We start from the raw sequence: 12,869 nt of genomic DNA, 5'->3' as shown, positions 1-12,869 counted from the left end.
TACATTGTCAAAATATTTTTAGTTGTTTTTATATCTTTTTTTATCCCTGATGAAGCTATAACAAAGTGAGGCGAATCCTAACTAATTAACTATTTTTTATTTTTACTGCATCCCTGACCATCTCCTTCATATTTTATATTTATTATCGATATACAAACCTAAATCAAATAAATATATATGTGTATATGGTTGACCGTAAAAATTGATATATAAGAAGATGGTCAGAGTTGCGGTCAAAAGAGAAACAAAAATAGTTTATAACTCTTTATTTACCGACGTCTCGCCCCACTTTGCAGTACTGTTCAAAGCAATCGGTTAAACAGCGCTTTGATGTTTAGCTGATTTTTGATTTGATGTTTGGCTTTTCAACCTTGCTTTGAACAGCCCTGATGAAGCCCTACAAAGTGGGGCGAAACGTCGGAAAATAAATAGTTGTAAACTATTTTTGTTTCTCTTTTGACCGCAACCCTGACCATCTTCTTATATACTAAATGAAATAAGTGTAAATTAATGCAATAAACATCGAATGATGGAATAGTGTCTCTAAGATATAAAACCAGAACTCGATTCAATCATTTAAAAATCTCTATCTGTTTTAATGTATGTATTTAATGTATATTTCCATTTATTGTTCACCTAATTTAAATACTGTTCTATCATGTTTACTTTACTAATTATTTTTTTTATTGTGGCACAACTGCCGTCCCCACTCCTCCCAATACCAACGGTCATTTTTGTTTTGACTGCCGTCAAAATAGGTATGCATTCTGTCTCATCATTTGATTTGTATTCTTTTTTTCTTTTTACATCTCTTTATTTGTATTTTCTTTAATATTTCTTTTCTTATCTATTTGTTATTATTACCCTTAACATTTACTATTTACTACCTTTTTTTTTTTCTTATTATATCTTACTTTTTTACAATTTTATACCCCTGTTATTTTACACTTATGTTTTTGTTTTCCTTATGTAACTATGTGTTTGTATCTTTTTTAGCCCTGACGAAGCCCTGCAACGTGGGGCGAAACGTTGGCTCATTAAAATAGTATAATTCTACTATTTGAGTTTTTTTGACCGCACCCGGACCATATTCCTTTCATCATTTAAAAATCTAGATAAACGACTTTGATGATTTTTGAAATACAATGGTTTTATAAAAAGAAAATATTACTATAAAAAGAAAAAAAAGCTATTTATATATCCAAAAATATTAATTATCTGTAACTTACGATATTGCTTTTCCCTGAAGCAGGCATTCCTGAGATTAGCTATAAATTCCTCTTCGACCGAAGCTTCTAGCCTGCGTATACTGCCCTGGTATGTGGATGCAAAGTTTTCCTTGACGTAGTAAGGTACCTTCAAAGACATAGTTGTTTTCATCACGGGAAATTTACTGTAATAATAAAAATACACATAGTAAATCAGGGAAAGTTCAAAAGTGTCTCAAAAAAATGAAAATTGTTTTTGAATACTTTTAAGTATAATAAAAGTATTTTAAACAAACAATGAAGTGTGACACTACTTAAAATAAATTAAGTATAATTATGGCCAACATAAGAACACTTATAAAAGTAATTTTTTTTAACCAAAACATTTTAGTATAATTTTTTTTTTCATTTGATAACACATTTATTACAACACTCAACGTTCCCAGCCAATTATAATAAATAAATTTGGATGTAATAAATAAATTATAACTACTTTTTTAAAAAAAAAATTTGTTTTCTTGGTGACTGATTCCCAAAGAAAAATATAATCTTGAACAATAAACCTTCTAATATCACTTTTATTCCAAAATACTTTAGGTGACATGCATCATTCACAGACCATCTTTGACCCATCGACGGTCAATGAACAATTTGTATAATTCTTCAGAGTAGCCACACCTTAGTGCCATCCGGATCGAGCAAACTTTCCTCATTTCATAAATGTCATTAGTCAACACACTGAATTATGAAATGTTTATATAAATGAACTGAACTTTTCAAGACAGATTTAGTAATGAGATATTGTACAGAAAAACTCACTAATAAGAAATCATTTTGTAAGGAAATCTCAGATTAGAAAGACCAGCACTAAAGTGAAATATTGCTCACCACAGTATATTTAACCAGTATTTTACAAACACCCAAGTATGAAGAAACAAATATTAATCAGATTTACTCTAACAATGACATAGGTTTAGAAAACACTTCTAAAGACGAAGAAGATGAAAACCAGAGGGATTATATTCTGGTGGAGCCTGATGTCACAAAAAGTGAAATCCCAAACGACAGTAACATCATTCAGAATATTGTATCAACGATAATGGGAATGAAATTGAAACAATATTAAAGCCAGTTAGCCAGAAATATCCAGCATTCGTCTTCAAATAGTAGTCTGCAAGAATTTTTTTTATCCAAAAGATTCAAGAAGTATAACACATTTACCACAAAATGGAAGAGAAAAAAACATATCAGCGAAAACAAAATTTCAAGGTTTGAAAACAAAAGTTCATAATTAGGTATGTATTTGTATGAAATGTAGAATAAAATAAATACATTTTATAATAATAAGAAAATTTATCTAAATTGTCTAAAACTTGTTTATTAAAAGATAATTAATTACATGCCCAACGTTTTGGCTGATCCACCCATCATCAAGGACAATCTTAATTCTTAACCTTTCACAATTTTTTAATTCTACTGTCATTAACTAATCACAACACTATTACATTACACTACCGTCCATGATAGTAGAATACAAAAATTGTGAAGGGTAGAAGGAGGAGGGACTCGGAAAAAACTGTGAGTGGCTGCTCAACTGAGTTGCTAATACACAACAACCAGATCTATCCAGTATACGATATTAAAAGAGATAAGAGAGCATTAGTTGTGACTATTTTAATACATTTTTTATTATTAATTTTCCCGTCTCCGACTTAATAAATGCTGAAGTGACGAACAGGTTCATTTTAAAGATATTAAATTCACTTAGTCATGATAGCCTGCAAATTTTAATAAATCAACTTGAGGATGTGATCCAGCAGCCTCTTCTGACTGTCTGGAACATACGTAGTACTGCACATGCTCTGTATAGTCAGAAGTGGCTGGACAGACCTGGACAGGTGACAGACCTACTCAGTTCACTGGACTTCCTTTCCTAACTTTTCCTTTTCCTCTCCTCGACCTACTTCTGCAACTTTACAAACAGTAATTCCTCGTATCAGTTTTTCAAAACTATTTTTCATTAATATCACAAGATTATAAGTTTACTAAGTCAAGTAAACTGGAGAGAGGGAAAACTATCCACTCTCAAACCAAAAACCTAATTATGAACGTACTTAAATTCAAGAAAAAAAGAGGCTGAGAGTGGTCCAATCCATGTTTCCTCGGTTATAAAAGCCCATAAATTACTGGATTAATCATAAGTAAATCCCATTCTAGGACCAAATATACTACATTTTAAAACATTAAAATTAAGTAAATTGTTGCACTAACTGTTTCACAACAAATTTAAACTTAAAAAGAGGTAGTTTTTTTCTGACTTCAATGATTTTCAAATCTAAAAAAAAAAAAAATGACTTTTTGGAAGATACTGTGTTCTTAACACATACTTATCACTGCCACAGTACTTTTCAAGATTTCAGTCTAGGAAGCCAATCTAAGTTTGGTCAGATAAGCCAAGTGAGCAAAGGTTGGTGTCACAGGCAATAACACCAACTACGAGATAACTCGTAGTTGGCAGTCAACATGTTAAATAACAAGTTAGAACAGAGTTGCCAATATATTTGCCTACAAAGTAAAACAAGAATCAATAAGGAACAGTGTAAGTCAAAGATAAAGGATAAACCTAAGGAACAAGTAACCTCCCATATTTGTAACTAAATAGTTCAAGAATAGGGAGAAAAGTATTTAAAGTACCTAACCAATACCGAACTGGTTGGGCGTTTGTTATGGTGTGGAGGAGAGAAGGAGGTAGGGTGGGCGGTGCACGAGCTCCCTTCCCAACAGGCAAACTCATCTTAGATGCACTTTACCAGGAATTTACTATTGTAAGATCTCTCCTCACAAACCGACTTTAAGATTAATAAATGTACTCATCACAACTTAATTTACTGACATCTTGTTGACGACTGACATATATTATTTAACATCACCCGACAAAAAATTTCTTGTTTAATTTCATCTGAAGATGACGTTTAACCTTTGCTAATAACCACACGAGTATAGACCCTTCTAAACGTGCTCTGCTGTTTATACCAATGATATAGCATACTTAGCCACACCAGATTTAGTTTGCATCTTATTGTTAGTTAGTTCATGAACATATATTCAAGGCAAATAATTCAAGACTTCCTTTTAAAAACTTAATAAAATTTATCTTTTAACAAAGAAATATTGTTAATGGTATTTTATATTCCTAACAACATTAATAAACTACAAATATAATTGTGCATGTTTACAATTAAAGAAGATAAAATAAATTTACATTAATTTTTAATTAAAGGTCAAAGTATACTAAAGGTTTATTTTAATATCCATAATAACAGTTTGGCTATAAAAATCCTCCTTGAAAATACTTACCTGATTCATACAAAATAAAAATGGTAACTGAACTACTGCGAATTTTAACTTCTTCAATTTAATATAGCCGTGAGACTAAGATATATACATTTATATATTTTTTTTGATAACACACAGGTAATGTATCAATATCTCCTAAAAGACATACCTGCAAGAATGAAAACAAAATAATACCTCTTTGAGACTGATTACTGTTTTAACTATAAGATATACATGTATTCTTCCTCAATGATTTTTTTTTAACATAACAGACCTTAAAATTACGTATGAATAGGATAGGTTTTAAAAGCAGTTGCACCAAAAATATTTTCCTAATATTTAAAAGTTTTTCCAAGTTCAAAGATTTATGATTTATTTAATATTATATATAAAGGCTGTCACAATAGTTCATAACCATGATCACACAAATCAAATCCTTATTTAATTCATTATGTTATATTATATAAGGAATTATTTCATCACCAAATTCAACTGCTGATGGTAAGAAAAACTAATGGACTAAACTTATTTTGTGAAACAAAACTATTTTATGTAACTAAGCTTTGATAACAACCTATTATACAATAAATGATATAGCTGAAGTTATAACATTATTAATTGTTATTTACCCTTCTTTTTTAAATTTATATCAAATAAGGATCAGGAATATTTTGACAAAGACGTGAGAACCTAGTTCTATATTCAGTAGGTGACGTACTACCTTTGGGAAATCGGGATAATTGGAGCATTGTATTTGATAGCCTGTGTATCCATGGAGAATTTATGACTTCTGGGATGTACAGAGGTATTTCTTTAAATAACTCAATTGGAGTATGTGTTCTTTCTGCCAACGGGAGTGTTGAATTTATTTTAATTCTAAAAAAAATTGAATATTTAGGTTTGAAGATGTATTTATGCGTAGGATGATACGTACTCCTTTCGACTATATCTGTGTTTACAGATTCGCTTTACGAGCCACTCTTATTCCTGTATAATTTATTTATCACCTGTTTATTTTTAATATTTAGTTCCACTTAGATTTAATTTTCTATTAACAGTTAGTTTAGTTAATAATAGGTCGAGTCATAAATAATTTCTGTTTTTTATCAGACATTTATTTCACTCTCATTAAATAACAAAATTATAATAATTTAATATGTATTCACCATTATTATCTATAACCTTCTCCCATATTCCTGGCAGTATATCAAATACTTCCTTGTGTGTGTTTGGACTGGAAGACAATGTGGTTCGTTTGGACTGGAAGATTTTCGATAACCTGGCAAACTTACTATTGAAGATTTTTCCACTCAAAACGTTTTGTGGAGGAATGATACGGGGATTAAGGTAGATGTAGTAAAACAGACCATGCAAGCTCAAGAATTTTTTCAATTGACGAGTGCAGCACGCTTTTCATGGAGTTTTTATAACACTCTTTGCAACTGCTGAACCCATCTATCTGCAGTAATTGTTGAATTTGATTTCAACAACTCGTGGTGAATTATTCCTTGACAATCCCACCATATAAACAATAAAATCTTTTTGCAATGGATGTTTGCTTTCTGATCTGTTAGAGGTGGTTGATTCTTATTAAGCCACTGTCTTTTGAGTATGATATTGTCAAAGGTAACCCATTTTTCATCGCCTGTTACAATCCTGTTTTAAAAAAGGCTTAATTTTTATCTTTGAGAGCAGACTTGTGGCGATTGACATGCGAATCTTCTTTATTCCGTTCACTGAGATTGTGGGGTATCCATACTCCTAACTTGTTGACTTTCCTTAATTTCTCCAGATAGTTGTTAACAGTTGATTGTGATGTATTCAACCTTTCTGCTATTCCTCTTGTTGATTGACGTGGATTTTGCTTTAATGTTGCCTTTTAAAGGATGCCGTCAAAGCCGGAAGGATGTCCCGCCCTCGGTTCGTCTTTTAAGACCATATCTCCAGAACGGAATTTTATAAACAAATTTCTAACTACCTGATCAGTTATTAGTCCTTCACCATATACACTGCATATCCTTTCAGCTGTCGCCTTTTTTTAATTCCCTAAGCATCACATGACGAATTTGTGCTTTTTGATCCTCTATTTCAGAGGTTTAAAAAAAAAACAGTTTAACATAACGTGTATCACACAAAGCAGTTGAAAAAAGACTAACTGAAGCCTCGTCTATATAGTGAAAACCAAAACTTGTAATGGTAACTTATAGCGGGTAGATACGAACAATAGATTCTACTTAGCTGCATCAGAAGGTACTTATGACTCAAACCAATAGTTTCCTTTTTTATTGCAGTCTATACATTACAATCATTTCCTGTAATGTATTGGTACTTCACGATTGGCCCACCTCGCTAGTTGTACTTGGTGTTAGACCTGCATATAAATGGTCTCTTTTATTCTTTTCTACCTACTATCTTTCCTCTCTTTATTTATTCTTTTTTTTTTCCTCTCACCCATTTAATTAGTTAAATTCACCACATCTTATTACTTGATTAATCACACATACATTTGTCTTTATTTTTTATATTCCTTTAATTTTAAATAATTTCCAATTTTGTACATGTATTTATTTAGTTGATTCTCATATTAATATTATTTTCTTTTTTAATCCTTAGTTTTAATATTACTGTTTTCCTTGTATATTATTAAATACAGTTTCAATATTCTTATAATATTATACTATACATTTTCTTCAATACTACTTCTGTACTTATATTATCTGTTATCTTCTTAAGTGTCTTGTATTTCTTTAATTGAATTTAATCATTATGGTTGTTAGCTTGTTTTTGTTCTTAGCCGAAACGTTGGTACTAATAAATAACTTTTCACTTATTATGGTTCTTCATGGATTGCAGCCCCCAATCATCCCCTCATATACATAATCCACAGTTGACTATTAACTCGTCATTATAGTAATAATAATGTGAAAAAATTACTTAAGTCAAATTTTTTAATGACAGCAAAACAGACTATTTTTCCATTATAGATAGCTGTCCAGATTTTGTTGTTGTATATCAAAAACAATATAGACTCTAATACTGTCTCTTGTGGAAACCATTTTCGATTACCCACTCATCACTTACTTGACAGTTTATTTTGGTGTACTTCAGTCACTTATCCAAATAAGTCATTAGCCATTGCAACACTACTTCTCCAAATACATCAATTTTAAAAATGTCTACTGCTTTTTTATCGTACAATCAAAAGCCTTCGTTAGGTCAAGATAGACTGCTAACACTTTTTTCCTTAAGTTGCAGCCACCAGCCAAGTAATACGCATTACTTACGGTGTGCAAGTTTACATTAAGACTAATGTTATTTATATTGAATATTTGATAAAATGCACTAAGGACAAACAAATTGGTTTTCTTGATACCTGGAAAATGAAGCAACTTGAAGAACTGTAGGATTTATAATAATGAAGAACGATAAAGAGATTTTCAAGAACCTAATTAGTGATATTACAAATAAAAATTTTTTGATTCTCTATATATCAATCATTTACCTGTTATTTATTATCTGTTGTAAATTACACATTTTTGGAAACATAAATGGATGAAGGTTTAAGTGACATTTTAGAAAAGATCAATCATATGATATTAACATAAATAAATTTCTCAAAAAATAAACGAATAAAAACCTATTAGAAAAAAAATATATAAACTTTCAGTTGAGGCAATTGCTAACAGAAAGGGCTAACTTTATTTTTCTTATTTGAAAATTCGACGATTGTTTTAACCCACATCACAACAGGTAGGTCGAACGGATCATTTTATATCATATCGTATGCTCAATACTGTATTTATTACTATAATTATTTATTTATGATGGAAATAGATTATAGACCATAATCAAATCAAAGATAAAAAACTAAATTACTTCAAAATACCAAAACATGAGACAAATAAATATCGCAATGGTATATTTTATAACCAACTATATATTAATTTTACAATTACAATACTACTATTATTTCTAGAAAATTATTTTAGCCAAGCTTCTTTTTTTATCTTTCATTTTTTGGCTGTTTTAAAATAATATTTGCCTAAAACAGTTTTTTCAATTTAAAAAATTATTTTAAATGCACTTCCCTCATAAATTTATGAAATGATGTACATGTATTTAAATAATAATTGTTGTATCTAAATGGGTAAACAAAGATATTCATTAAGGTGATCAACTTTATTGATTTTAACTATATGTTAATTATAAATAATTCTATTTGTAGAATTTGTAGTGGAAATTAGGCCACACCCCTAGAAGGCAAACTTTATGTTGAAGTTAATAGGGATTTCGCATATTAATGTAATTATCAGTAAAACCATACATTTAATCGCAACTATGAAGAGAATAGAAGTTGTAGTAAATGTTATTTCCAATAATTTCATATATCTATAATGAAAATCCATTGAGCCGTTCTAGAGGAATTCGTGCTTCTTTCTCTGTTCTGTTCAGACTCATTTCAATGTGAATAATATGAATCCCAAAATATATTTACTATTACTGGAATGAATATAAAATTGAATTAACTTAGTTAATTTTTTCTAGGAACAGTTAATAACAAATTTATTTCTTCTAAAGAAACCATTAAAATATAAAGTTTGATGGAGATAAATAATTGTTTCTGATATATATATTTTTTTAAATCTACCTAGCCATTTCTGGCATACGGGGTGCAGCAGCAACTCTTATCATTCAAATATGGTGTATCGGAGGCCACGCCTACAAAAGGAATAAACCCCGCCTTCTTGTGCTACTCGGCCTAGAAGTGTACCCCCTCCATTACAATTCTTTCTCCAAGACCACAATACATAATTCAAGTTTCCTACAACTTTTCATTTTTGAGCTTGACTGTTCGTATACACACACGACCATGTTGGGAGACTTATAAGTAATAAATAAATAATCCTTTTTAGATGAATAAACTAATTAAAAATGTGAACTTAAATAAAAATACAGTAAATATGACTAAGCAACTTTACCTGTTCTGAGTGAGACTATACACGGGATCAGATACCAGAAGAGAACTCATCATAGATAGAGCCACTAGGATCAGCAATGGTAGCATTTGCATCAATATACTGTAATTATTTGTCTGCAAAAAATATAAAATAATATAATTAAATTAACATAATTTCAAAATAGACAGAGTCATACAAATTTCAAAAGTTTTTAAATCATTTATACCTGTAAACCTGCTATAGGTAAATCTTACGCTCATTTATATTTAAAAATCTAAGATTACAAAGATTGGCAACACAAACAGACTGAATGGACGGCAGAAGATTTAATCAAAACTGTTTTAGATCATCAAATCCATATTGAATGAAGGTGAAGAAGATGCAAAACAGTAGAATTTAGTATACAAAGGAAAATTTGTTCTGGTTGATAGGAAATACAAAATGGTAAAATTCTTAATGACTCCTTTCAGAACACTTGGTACCTTATGAAACCCTACCTTCATTATGCCAATTGAAGGATGCAGGGGAAAAGTGATCTGATACCATTTTCTTCAAATTAGAGTTATAAGCGCCATCTATTAGAGCTTAATGAAAACTTTCTATACAACTATTCATTCCTTTAATAGGATGACCAGTGTGTCCTTGATATTAGAAAGATGTTTTTTAAGTGAAAGACAAAGTCACTAGCATTTTTTAAAAATTAATCAGATCAGTAAAAATCAGTGATCAAAGTTAATCAAATCAGTAAATTAATTAAAATTTCATCTGTTTGGAATTGAAATAACAATTTTTTGAAATATAATATTGGACTTGTACTTGACTTGCAAGGGTTATGCAAGTCAAAATTTATACACCTTGCTACATTAATTAAGAAGCTAGAAAAATAAAAAACAGTTTTCTTTCAAATGAAATACTAAGTAGTATTAACAATTAACAAAAGAAAAAATTATCTTCAATGCCTGTAAGATCTTTCCAGATTCAAACAAGTTCGAAAGTTTGCATTTAGTGTTCCTACTATCTTTGGCTCGATGTACATGAATGAACAGATTGTTTTCGAGCATGAACATTATTAAAATTAATTAAATGAAACATTGATCACAATTTGTAATCTGTAAAACTTTTTAAGAAGATGCAAGAACATTATTCTCATTCATTAAAATGCTTACTTGTGAATGATAAATTAATTATTTATAAAAACATAATTATGGCTCTTATAATCTTTTATGCTTCTGAAGTTAAACTGAAATTTGGTATGCAGGTTTTTTTTGGGTTTTTTTTTTTGTGGGGGGGGGAGGTTACTGAGGTTAGATATGATAAAGCTTCAACTAAATCAGTGTATGTGTCAGAATATAATCCAAAATTAACTAGATCAGGTAATAAGTTTCAATTAGAGTATACAATGCTTGGTAAAGCCTTTCTCCTATTAGGAAGATTTAGAAAGCACAATGTCAGAAAAAATCATTTTTATCTTACACTTCATCCTACCAGTTGTTAAGAAAAATAGTTCAACATCAAGATGTAATTTTTTTTATATCACAAAAATTTCCTCATATTACTTGATTTATAATTTTTGGCTAAACAAAAACAGTTTATTCAATTATATACAGAATCAACAAAAATGCAAAAAAGCTGAAAAGCAGTAGTCCAAGAAAGGCAGGTGTGAAGAAGGCTCGTTTGGGCGGCCAAAGATCTACAAAGTCTGTAGAGCCATCTGAATATATGTGTATATATATATATATGTAGATTAGGTACTACTAAGTTTAGAATAGAAACTATGATGATTGATAAGGCCTGTCTGTCTCTAATTAGAGAGGTTGGGAAAGCACTGTCAGAAAAAATAATTTTTGGCTATCCTTTCACTTGTTAAGGTTCAACTTCAAGATGTAATTTTTTTATCTATCACAAAAATTTCCTCATATTACTTCAATTTCTTGGCTCAACAGAATGATTCACGCACACCCCCCCCCCAGTATATCAATGAATTTTTAATAATTATTTCAAGATTTTTGTATCTCTAATTATCTGGTAAGGTTAAGTTTATACAATGAAACTTCGACAATGCACAGCAATAGGTTCGACAGATTGGTCCATTGCACAAGAGTGTCCGCTGAGAAGTATTTATTAAAAAATTAATATATAGAAAAATGTATCCAAGAAGGTTTATTAATTTGAATGAATGAAGTTTAATAATACAATGTATACACATAATATTTATAGAATTTAATGTATATGTTAAAACATAGCTTCTTAAAGAAAAGTAGAGGGGAACTGGCTAGGAAGACAAAATGGTAACACTATTAGAAAAATTAGAATGGGAATAATGAGAAGAATTATATATTAATTCTATCGAATAAATTTAATTGTCTTTATTATCTCCTTCCAGACATCCACTATGGTGGACTTTCAGATAAACTTAATTTTCTTATAGTTCTCAAGACCATTAATGCCAGCAGCCCATCCAAACATATTGTGAACTTCATCTTCATGCTTTATATGAAAGAAAATTTAAAAATAAAAGTTTCTAACTATATTTAAGATGATCCATATAGCACCATAAACGAGCATTTTCTTTTCCTTATTATAATTTTTTTTTTAATGCAAACAATAAATTCTCAAATAATAAATAAACGTCAAACAGTCGAGGATGATTCTGACCAAATCACCTCCATTACACAAACGTTGGCCTAGTAACAGTACTTTCCGACGAAGTATTGTAAACATGACCGTTCGTGGATTGCAGTGCTATGAATTTTTTTTATTTTTAATAATAAATATATTTAGGGTTGGTTAAGTTATTTAAAAAAAAAAAGTTGACAAAAAATTTATAATGAATTGCTTAATAATGCTAGTAGTTGTTTATTCCTCCAAGAAATTTCTTCTGATAACTTGATTTATTGATATTATAATTATTAGCTGTATCCACCATACTTTGATTTCATAGAGGAAAAATTTATTATCAAATGTGGTAACTGAAAGATATATTTTTGTTTCTACTTCAGTGTTTTCTGGTTAACTGAGGGAGGAGTTAAATTCACAATGACTGACAAATAAGTATGTTCAAAAGATGTTCATTAAGTTCCCATTTTCATTTACCTACATGTGGAATATATAAGGGGTATTCATGATCTTTGGTTTAACATGTTAATGGAAAAACTCATGTTAAATAAAAAAAAATTGCCTTCTTTTACCGTGGTAAAACGAAATAACATTTAACATGCTGGCGTTGATGACCGATGGGTTTTACGCCTTAATTTCTTAATAAACAAACAAAAATTTAACATGGCTGAGAGTCTGTTACTTGGTCTGTTAAATGGAGAATGACGTCACAATAGACCAGTTGAGATCGCCGCCATTTTTGTTGTTGTGA

General features: G+C 29.9%; 1 protein-coding gene across 5 annotated transcripts in view; it reads right to left on the bottom strand.

Annotated features, from left to right (window-relative positions):
- Positions 1–12,869, bottom strand: part of LOC106681457 (dnaJ homolog subfamily B member 12) — a 33,885-nt gene that overhangs the window by 7,099 nt on the left and 13,917 nt on the right. For all 5 annotated transcript variants that reach the window (XM_014422123.2, XM_014421972.2, XM_014421819.2 and 2 more), the window contains exons 8-9: positions 9,524–9,636; positions 1,230–1,393 (exon numbers count right to left, since the gene is read on the bottom strand). In XM_014422123.2, the coding sequence (XP_014277609.1) occupies positions 1,230–1,393; positions 9,524–9,636 (277 nt within the window). The remainder of the gene's footprint in view (positions 1–1,229; positions 1,394–9,523; positions 9,637–12,869) is intronic.

Source organism: Halyomorpha halys, unplaced genomic scaffold (genome assembly GCF_000696795.3).
Source record: "Halyomorpha halys isolate HHAL.00 unplaced genomic scaffold, Hhal_1.1 Scaffold2.1, whole genome shotgun sequence".
Taxonomy (NCBI): domain Eukaryota; kingdom Metazoa; phylum Arthropoda; class Insecta; order Hemiptera; family Pentatomidae; genus Halyomorpha; species Halyomorpha halys.
The sequence above is the reverse complement of the archived record's forward strand: the minus strand, read 5'-3'. Positions and strand labels throughout refer to the sequence as shown.